We start from the raw sequence: 10,473 nt of genomic DNA on the forward strand, positions 1-10,473 counted from the left end.
TAGCAATGGCCTGGGAGATATGGGTGACGACGTTATCTTTCCAGGCCAACGGCAGGGTAAAGGAGGGGGAGAAGAGAGAGTTTCATGTTTAGTTAAAGTGTAAGATCTTGATCCAGTGTCCTGAGTGGAAACAGTCTACTTTGATGCTAGCTCCTTCTCTTCCTAGCCAATTTGATTTGGATGTCTCCAGTGTTTGCAGAGCACCCACCAAGTTTTGCAACTTTTTGGCTTCTGAGATTCCTGTTAGCAATAGTCTTTACTGGACCCAGTCCAGCTCAAGTTGGACCCAGTCCAACTCCAGCTGGTAACTACCAACAATTCCTGGGGAACTTTGGACTGGGGGAAAGCATTGAACCAGCAGACCTCAGCAAATGAAGACGGCAGCCTGATTCCAGACAGATGGGGGAACTACTGTAGCCGTGGCAGCTCCCAATGTGGAATTTGGGGAAAGATTCCAAACAAATGGGGAACTAACTGGAAAGCCAATTAGACCAGGAGCTTGACGCAAAGAGAGCAGAGCTCACAGTCATGAGGAACTTCCCCTGGCTTCAGAAATGCTGAGAAAGACAGTGAACTCAAAAAGGGGTGTCCGGGTACCACACTTGTCTTTCTCATTGTCCCCAAAAGCCATCAGAAGTTCACTTTGGATCCCACCACTGCCACCAAATCTGTTAAAAGCCAAAATTCAACTGAGTACATTTGAAGATCTAATTGGCTTTATTCAATAATTCCTGAACAGTCAGCATCCCATCTAGCAAGTAGAAAAGTGCTCTGAGGAGGTATACAAAACGGAAGGCTTTCATAGGCAGAAGGAGGGCGGGAAAAGGAAATTAAGAAGGTGGATTATTTCGAGCCAGGTCACCTTCCCCTAGAGGAAGGCAAGGGGTCTTAGGCAGATTACCTCATTAGTGCTGACCAGGAAATTCCAGATGGATTGGCTTAAAATTCCACTCCTGGGGGCTGAAATTGCAATTAGGTTAAATATTAAGACCTGGCGGGGCTTAGCACAAGTGACTCCATTTGGGGCCTGTTGTTTCTTTTTAACAGGGGTCATGGTTGGGGGCAAGCCAAAGAGGGGAGGAGAGACAGGATGGAAAACAAATTGCAAAGGCTAGTTTCAGCCCCCATCATCTGACTCCCAGCAATCAGGCTCTTCCCAAAACCCGCTCCTCCTCCAACCCCCACCTTAGTGGGCAGTACCTCCATCTACCCTTTGCCCAAGCCTTCTGAGGAGGACCCCCTGACCCCTGCCTCGCTTTACCTTTCTTTCCTCAAACTTCTGCTGGGAAACAATTCCCCACAGATCTCCTGTGTTTCTGCAGAGGAATCGGTTGCTTTTTGTTCTGAGCGATCTTTTCCAGCATGGCTTGGAATACGTAACTTCTTCTCAAAGCACAGGCATGGTCCAGCATGATAAAAATAATGTCTCTCTCAGGAGCAAAGGGCAGGCTTGCTTATTGCCCATCAGAAGAGATTGGGGTTCCCTAAGCTCAGGGTTTCTCTTCTGTGATTCACCCACTCAGTGTACAGGTACCATCTGCCCCTTTTCATGTCACCCTGTGGGATTTGGGACTCAAAGAGCCAAAGCAAAATAGTTATACTCCAGGTTACTGCTAGTGCTGTAATACATTGTCCATCCTCTCTGACCCATGAGTCTTGTGCCTTCTACCAGCATCCAAGAAACCCCAGCAGGCCAACTGGTAGCTTGCAAGTAGGGTACCATCTTGGACCTTTCACCATTCTTGACAGCTTCTAACTCTGTCAGTTCCACCTTCCACATGTTTCTGGCATCTGGCCACTTCAGCCCCCGTCCTGGCTGCCATCATCTCTTGCCTGGAGAGCTTGTTGTTGTGGGTTCCTATAAGATCTCCCCCTTTCCCCCCAAGAGCCCTTCTCTGCCCTAGTCTAGCCTCCTCATGCAGCTGGAGGGACTGTTGTAAAGCCCCCATTGATGTCCAGTGCCTTGCTGCCTTGGCTTTTCCATGGCTCCTATCATTTGATAGAATATTCTATGACCCATGTGGTCCTTGCCGACCTCACCATCTACCTCGTGCTCCTCCCACCTCCTACTTTATGCTCTAGTAATACTGAATTGTTGGAATCATCCTGTCCCCTCTGCCCGGACCATCGTTCATACTTTCTTCTCTGGAAAACTCCTACCCATCCTTCAAAACTTAGCTCAAGGTGGCCTTTCTGAAGCCTCAGCGACCCCTCAGGGACATAGCGTTGGAGACATAGAGGGTGGGTAGGGGAGGGGCAAGGGCAGAGGACAGAGTGGAGGGACTTTGCACGCTTTACCCTCTGGGCCCCTGCTGTTGCCCCGTGGGGAGGAAACAAATGGGTGAACAGGACTTGCCCTGGGCAAAGGTTGTCTTTGACCTTCCAGGGACTCATTATGGCAGGTTGCCATGTACAGCTGGGCGGGTCGTATACTGCACAAGGGTCCTGGCCGAGGAGGGTAGCGAGACTGAAATCGCGCTGTGTGCCAGGGCAGAGGGGCCCTCTGCTCACGGTGCCCTGCACTCACAGGATCCTGCCACCAGAGGGCGTCTTTAAAAAATTTCTAAAAGGTGTGAGAGCCTCATCTTGCAGCATCTTGGGGCATCTGCTGGGACCCAGACAGGAAAACAATGCAGGAAACGCTGTGATCAAGGTTCTGGATTCTCCCAGATTTCTAAGCCTTTGACCCTGATCCATGGCTCCAGAAACCTCTCTGAGATGCTCCAGGCAGCCTGTGGCCCTGAGGGGTTTCACTCAGACAAGTGCCCCTTTTCCCTCTGAGAATGCCTCTCTCCAGGATCCTCTGGGCACATTTTCTCTCTCCTGCCCTCCTCTAACTGAATCTCAGAACCCACTGACACATCACTAACATCGTAGAATAAAGGTCACAGCCGCACGTCTCTGCTTCTGTGACTGGGGACCAACCTTTAGCAAAATGCAAGAAGGATGGATGGGGGGGGTTAGGTAGGAGATTTCAGATTTGGGTGGCTGAGGCTTCCATCTGCCTCCAAACATTTTGTCACCTGAGGCCCTGGGGGTGAAGATTTCTGTATCCCAGGCGTTTGCTCCTTCGGGATTTGGAAGGACGTGGGAAGGCACAGCGCCCATACGCTGCCTTGGCCGCCCATGCTGGGTGGACGGGAGGTTCGTGGAGTTGATGTCCCTGGGAGCAGTCTCCAATTAGGAAGTCGACAGGATGTGGAAGACAAATACCCCAGTTTCCGTTCAGCAATGGGATGGGAGGCAGGTAAAGGAGAGCCTTTTGCGGCAGCTGGGTCCCCATGGTAACTTGGCCCCCACCCTGCAGTATCTGTGAGGTCACCCTGCCTCTCCCACCTGGAGGGGGGGTAGGAGGGACAGACATGGAGTCCGCCCCTCCGGTCAGATCCAGCCTTTGGGGACTCTCCGCACTGGTGAGTGGGGTTTGGGGGGCAGGGGGTGAGGGCCACCTCAGAGCTGCTGGACTCCGCAGGTGAAACAAGGTGGCTGCCTCCCTCCCGGAGTAATCCGACGGTTCTCAGAAGCCCCACCCACAAGCCACAGTGCTCGAATTTTCTCTATAGAGGGTCACTCCTGTGGGTTAAGTTTCGCCCGTCCCATCTGTCTTTTTCAAACAAGCAAATGCTGACCATTGGGGTCACGTCTCCAAATCACAACTCCTCAGTGGGCTGAGTTATCAGAAAAGGGTCTCCTGTGGCAGAGAAAGGGGAGATTACACAGGGCAGTAGAGAGACAGACATGGCTGGATTGGAATCTCAGCTGCTCTACTCTTTAGCTGTGTGACTTGGGGCAAATTGCTCCACCTCTTTGAGCCTCTGTTTCCTCTCCTGTAGCCTATCTTATAGGATCATGTGGGATATGACAGGTTTCTCTCCTTCCTGGTTTCTACCTCACGAGCTGAGGGGTGGAGGTGCAGCTCCTGTTTCCATCTTGATTCCCCTCCTAGCTGGACCCCTGGACCTCCTTCCTTTCTCAGCATTGCTCCACCCCCTTGGCTCTGCTGATCCCGCCCACAGTGGGGCACACAGCCAACCCCGGGTGACTGCCTTCCACACCACTGTACCCTAGGGCCCCAGGTGGTCCTCTGGACCAGAGCATGTGGGGTCCGGATTGGTGGGTTGGCGATGCTTTGGGGTTGGAGGCTTTAGGGCTCTGATGAGGGGCTGTTCAGCTCCAGGACTCCAGTGAGTCTCATTTCCAGCCTCTTTCCCCATCCAGGCCCACTCTTTCTCCCAGTGGATGGGAGACATCACATCTACCTTGTCACCCAGGACAGGAATCTGGACATCTTCTTGTGTTCCCCCTCCTTAGCCCTCACAGTAGGTCAGTCATTCATTCTGTCACTGTCCCTGTGCCTCACAACTGTCTACCCCTAATGGCACAGCCTTTGTCCCCAGCTGCCCTCATGACACCAAGAGGCAACTGATAAGAAGGAATCCCAGGTGCTCGGGAGAAGGAAATGCCCTGGGTTCAAATCCTGCAGGATTAGAGGGCTGAGGGCAATCGTCATTCCTTATATAATGATGATGATGATAATAGATCAACCTCCTTCAGTCTGGAGGTTTGTAAATAACCATTTAAACCCAAAGGAAAGGGAATTCCTCGGTGGTCCAGTTGTTAGGGCTCAGCGCTTTCACTGCCATCAGCCTGGGTTCGATCCCTGGTCAGGGAACTAAGATCCCGCAAGCCGCCTAGTGCTACAAAAACAAAATGCAAAACACAAAACAAACAAAAACAACCCAAAGGAAAGAAAATCAAATATAATATGAAACACCTCTAAAGCTCCCTCCTGAGAATGGAGTCCTTCCAAGTGACAAATAAAGATCGTTCTTGGGGGGGGTCGGGATTGAGGAGGGAGGGCACGGCCCAGGGCGGCCTGGCATCCCCACCCCCACAATAAAACTTGGGACAGGGAGGGCTCCTGCCGCAGGTGAGTGGCAACGGGTGGTGATTGTCTCCTCCTCCTGCAGCTGGCCCAGAACCGGGCCCACCTCTGCAATTTCCTGCCCCTCAAGACCACCCTCTTTAACCACTGGCTGTCAGGGCTGACCCAGGAGGCCCAGGGGTCCCACCCACCCGCCAAGATCTCAGCCTGCCCCGTGGGCCGGGTTCTACAGGCTGGGCTGACACTGATAGAAGTCCCTGTGTGGCTGGTGCGTTGGGCGCCCAGGCTGGTGTGGGCAGGCGTGCTGGGCTGTGCCTGGGCCTCGGGCCTGGCCCTGAAGCGGCTGGGTGCCTGGGAGCAGCTGGGCCTCTCTGTGGCCACCTGGACAGACCTGCTCTTGTCATATCTGCACGGCCTGATGCTGGCTGCCGGGCTGCTGCTACTGCCGACCTGGAGACTGTGCCAGAAAGCCCACTGCTGCAGCCTGGGCCGGCTGCCCAGGAAGGTGGGTGGGGTGGGTGTGGGACAGGCTGGGGAGGGCAGGCCTGGGGCACTGGGCCTGGGCTGGGCGGGGGCGGAGGCTGGCAGCAGGTAGTACAGCGTGTGAGCTCCTGGCCGTCACCTGCCCATCCACCTGCCCCTCCCAGGCTCTGCTGGAGAACCGCGTAGTGCTGGGGACACCGGCACTGCTGAAGCGTCTGCACTGCGGTGTGGAGAGCATGGCGGCACTCACCTCCTGGCACCTGGCCTACTTTGTCACCTGGACCACCTGCCTCGCCTCCCACCTGCTGCAGGCTGCCTTTGAGCACACAGCCCAGCTGGCCCAGGCCCAGAAGGCTGAGCCCCAGAAGGCCTTGGGGCTCTTGTGTGAGTCCCCGCTCCCTGAGCCCCTGGCCCCCGAGGCTGGGCCAGTTCTGCCAGAGCCTGGAGCTCCTGTGGAATAAACGTGTGCCCATCTGCCTCTCCCGTCTGATCCGGCCTCGGGTCTCACTCTCTGTCCCTCTTCCGTACTGGGCTGGGTGTGTGTGTATGTGTGTGCGTGAGCGCTCGGGCGTGTGTGTGGGTGCATGCGTGTCCTAGGGCTGCCTCTGGGAAGGAAGTTACCTCCGGTGAGCACCTGGTATGTGCCAGGTTACCCTTGCAGACACTTTCCACACATAATTTTGTTTAAACCACTGACCAGCACAGGTATCCAGATGAGAAAACGGAGCCTCAGAAGGTTGAAACTTCCCAAGGTCCCAGAGTAAGTCAGGGGAAGGGCCTGCACTGGACCCAAGGTTTCTTCATTTCCTAGAACCCCTAATTTCATCGAGGTCCATGTCCCTGCTTCTCAAAGACTTGGTGCTCAAGGCTTTAGGGATGATGGGTAGTTAGAGACTCTGGCCTCTGGGGGGTGCCAGGGCCTCACATTTCAGAGATTTAGAAAATTCCTTTGAGGAGTAGTTACTCCTGGGCCAGTCTGAAACTAGCCCATGCATCCACTCACATACTTGGCCACTCATTTTCCCACCCACCCATCCAACCATCCGTCCATCCGTCCACCCACACACACACCTACGCACCCATCCACCCACTCACCCACAAATCCATCCGCAGATCCAGCTCCTCCAGGGAGGGGGAAACACCCGGTATCTCAGCACTCAGCCCTAGCTGCTCAGGTGCCACTGAAGGGGTGCTGACGTAGCCAATGCAAGCTCAGGCTGCAGTGGGTCAGATCCCCCTGACGGCGCTCTTAGGTGAGTGATTCTGTGAGAGGAGGGGAGGGACGGTTTCTTGGGAGTTAGTGATCACCGCTTACTCATTCCCAAGCCTGACGGCGGTGTGAGTGTGGGAAGACATTCTAGAGAGCTCTGCCCTGCTTTCTCCTTCTCCATTCTGGTTCCCAGGGAAGTTAGGGCTCGATTCCTGCCCTGCCTCTCATGTAAACCTGCAGATGGCCCAGGGTGGGTGTGGGGTGAACTTCCAGGCCCTTCTTCTGAGTCCGAGGGGGCAGGCCTGGCCTGCCCCCGTGGGGAGACTCTGAAGGGCTCCCAGCTGGCCGACCAGGCAGAGCACCTGCTGGGGAAGGCCCTGCAAGGTCCTGGTGAAGGGGTCAGCACAACTGGGATTCCAGAACCCACACACAGCACGCAGGGAAAGCTGAGGGCAGAAGTGTGTGACATTGGCCCACTGCTGAAGGTGGGGACGGGGGGGATGGGAAGGAGGCCCCAGAGCAGGCCTGTGGAGCTGAATGGCCTTTGAGCTGCCAGGGACCAAGATGGTCCTTGACAGCGCTGTGGCCTGGGGGTGGGGTGGGGGGCGGGGGAGGTGGGAGGCAGCGAGCAGGTGGAGAGGGGCCTCAAAGGCCAAGAATGGAGGGAGGTGGCAAGTACCTGTGCCACCTGGGAGAGAGGACAAGATCCGGGATGGAGCTGGGAACCAGTGATGAGACTCGTACAGCCCTTGGCAGTGGACGGGGGTGGAGGGTCATGGGGGGTGAAGGGGAGGGGGGGTATTTTTTCCTTCTACTAAAAAAATGTTGTTGTTGTTTTAATTACCCGAAGTACAGAGATGTTAAGGTAAAACTCTTTCCTCTTCTCTGGTTCTAAACTTCTGAGAAACAGGGTCGGCTGTGTGTGGACTATCTCTCCAGTCACAACATAGATGCAAACCTGCGTGCATGCACTCAATGCGCCTATAGATTGTACTGACAGGGATCCAGTCACACTATACATATCGTTAGGCCTCCCCTCCGGGCCTCAGTTTCCATGTCTGTGCAATGTCGGTGACCTGGTGATCCCTGATGAGACAGCCAGCGTTCAGGGGACCCCAATATCCTGGACGCCCCAGCTGGGAGTTAGTTGGTCGCCAGCTGGACAGGAGGGGCCGGCCTGCGCCGCTCCGTTGGGCTCTTAACGTGAGCTGAGATCTGGCTGTATGAAGCTTACAGCTCCAGGCCCTGAACATAAGTCCTCCCGGGCCTTCCAGGGGCCCTGGCATCAGGGGGCCAGGGCTTGGGAAGACGGGAGGAAGGTGTGAATCTGCCCTTGGCTTTTCCTCACAGGCAGTGGGAAGATCAGAGGCCTCTTGGGGTCAGGCAGCCTCAGGTTTGAATCCTGGACCCACCACTTCGTCTGTGTGACCTTGGGCAAGTCCTTAATCACGCGAGCCTCAGTTTCCCCACCTGGGAACAGGTACAACTGTAGCCTTGGGCCTCACTGGGCTGTGCTGGGCCTCTGCACGAACTGTACCAGGCCTGGTGCGGGAGACGCTGGGAACCGCAGCTCCCTCTCTTGGGCATGCGGCCTTCCCAGGGGCCACGGGGACCTTGTTCTGAGGTCGAGAGGGCGGGCGATCAGTCCATCTGTCTCAGGCCTGAGAGTGTGGAGGGGCCCTGGCCTGATGGAGGAAAACAAGTGGGGGACGGTGGGCGGGAGGTGCAGGCAGGGTGGGGGGACTGGCTGCAGGGCTGGCCAGCAGCTCCACGCAATCTGTCTGCTATGCAGTCCCAGGCCTGGCCTGTATTTATTTATGCTGAGCGTGTATTTATATCAGCCCCTTTCTCATTAATAGGGCAGGAAATGGCTGGAATTGTTACATACCTGGCGGCCCAGGGGTCCCACTGAGCCAAGACACACAGGCCCTGGACGCCCAGCCGTGCTTGTGAGGGACCCTCCTGCTCAGCCCCAGGCCTAGGTCCCTGGCCTTTCATTGACCCCCCCCCCGCCCCGTGCACTGAGCACCCATCTACTTCCTTGGGATCCTAGTCACCCCCTGAGCCCACAGCCCTCAGAGCGGGGCTCATTTCAGGTCTGTCCCTGTCCTCCAGCTCCTGACCCCATCTGAACCCCGGGAGGGCCAGTGGTGTCAAGGTGCATCTCGGAGGATGGGGGAGTACTGGGCAGACCCTGGGCAGAACAGCGAGAGTATGGGATGAGAAGTCAGGGGATGGGATCCTGGAGTCCCGGCGTGGGGCTCTGGGCAGAGGAGGAAGTGAGGGGATGTGAGAGGACCCGCCTGAGGCTTGGGGGTCATCCCAGGGCTCTGTTCCCCACCAAGCTTGGACAGACCCTGCAGCCCACGGAGGGTGTGTCTGTGTTTACCACCCAGCAGGGGTCCGACAGGGGGTGTGGCTCATCCGTGTCTTGCCTTCTGGGCAACCATGGCTAAATGAGGCTTCTCCACTCAGGGCCCAGCAGCCCCCTCCTGGGCTCTCACGCTGCACGCAGAGTCAAGCCAACATCGCTCTCCAGGCCCCAGCTCTTGGGCGCAGGCCCCAGGTGGGGCTGCCAGAGCTGCGAGGCGCGGCCCCCTCTCCAGAGCTCTCGCCTGACATAACCTATTAGTGCATCTCGCCTCGGGGCAGCTGGGCCTGCCCACCCCTCTCCTCGGTTGGGCCCAGAGGCCTCCTCTAGGCTGGGATTCCCAGCAGCTGCTGGGGTCAGGTGGGCCTGACCTCCAACCTCTGCCCACTGTGGCCGCCATGCCCTCCTGGTTCAAGAGTCCAGAGCTGGGGCCACTGTGCAGACGTGGGGACTGAAGCTTGAAGAGGGTGAGGGGCTTTCTGAAGGCCTGCCCTCGGCCTCCAGCCTTGCCCTCTCGGCCGCACGGCTGGGGTCTGCTGGAAGGCGTGGGGGAGGGCGGCTCCGGACACTGAGGAGGGGCTGCCGCAGGGGCCTCTGGGCTCCTCTAGGCTGTCCCATCATAAGGACAGATGTGCTATGTGGGGAGAGGAGGGCCAGGCCAGGGACGGTACCCCCTCGGGGCTCCCTTAGGACGGCTTTCCTCAGACACTGTGTTGATCCCCCAGCCTGCAGACCCCCAAGCCCGGGCCACGGGCTGGTCCCTGGTCCTCCAGCCCTGCCTGGCCTAGCCCGGGCTCCTCCGGGAGCTCCCATCTCCGAGATGGGGACACCGCACCCGCACAGGAGCTGTGGGGAACCTGGGTGGCAGGTAAGGAGTTTGCACGCGGCTTGCATACAGTGGTGCTCAGTGAGCAGAAGCACTCTTTTTTTTTTTTTTTGGGCGCTGCCACGTGGCATGCAGGATCCTTAGTTCCCGGACCAGGGATCGAACCCGTGCCCCCTGCAGGGGAAGCAGGGAGGCTTGTCCACTGGACCGCTAGGGAAGTCCCCAGAAGCACCTCTTTCCAGCTTGGTGGCTGAGAGCCTGGGGTCAGGGGCAGAGGGGCGCAGTGGTCTGGGGTCTCTTGCCTAGCTGGGCTCCTGTCCCTCCAGTCCCCAGGGGAGCACCACTGTTTGGAGGAGGAGGCTGAGGGACGGGGCCTCCAGAGCAAGGTTTCATCCTCTGAGATTCTCCTGGGGCTGCACTGTGTCCCCGCACCCCAGGGACGCTGCCTCAATGGGCAGGGCAGCGTCCCCTCCCACTGCTGCCCCAGCAAAGCCCTAGGTCACCTAAGTCTGTGGCTGGGAGTGTCTGGGTAGGGGTGGGGAGAGGCAGACATCCAGCCCTGGAAGCTGCACCCCCCAACAAGCTGCCTGTAGTCTGAGGGACTTCAGACCCTTTGTTCCCATTGGGGTCCTGCCTGTCCCTGACTTGCATGACCCTGGGCAGGTCCCTGGGCCCTGTCCCTGCTCATGAAATGAGGC

At 57.2% G+C, this 10,473-nt stretch overlaps 1 protein-coding gene across 1 annotated transcript; it reads left to right on the top strand.

The window, feature by feature from the left end:
• Window positions 1–3,281: 3,281 nt before the first annotated feature.
• TMEM270 (transmembrane protein 270) lies at window positions 3,282–5,829 on the top strand. Its single transcript, XM_067705104.1, has 3 exons — window positions 3,282–3,413; window positions 4,971–5,390; window positions 5,533–5,829. Exons 1-3 carry the CDS (start codon window positions 3,282–3,284, stop codon window positions 5,827–5,829), a joined length of 849 nt encoding a protein of 282 aa, XP_067561205.1.
• Window positions 5,830–10,473: the final 4,644 nt, after the last annotated feature.

This window comes from Pseudorca crassidens, chromosome 15 (assembly GCF_039906515.1).
Source record: "Pseudorca crassidens isolate mPseCra1 chromosome 15, mPseCra1.hap1, whole genome shotgun sequence".
NCBI lineage: Eukaryota > Metazoa > Chordata > Mammalia > Artiodactyla > Delphinidae > Pseudorca > Pseudorca crassidens.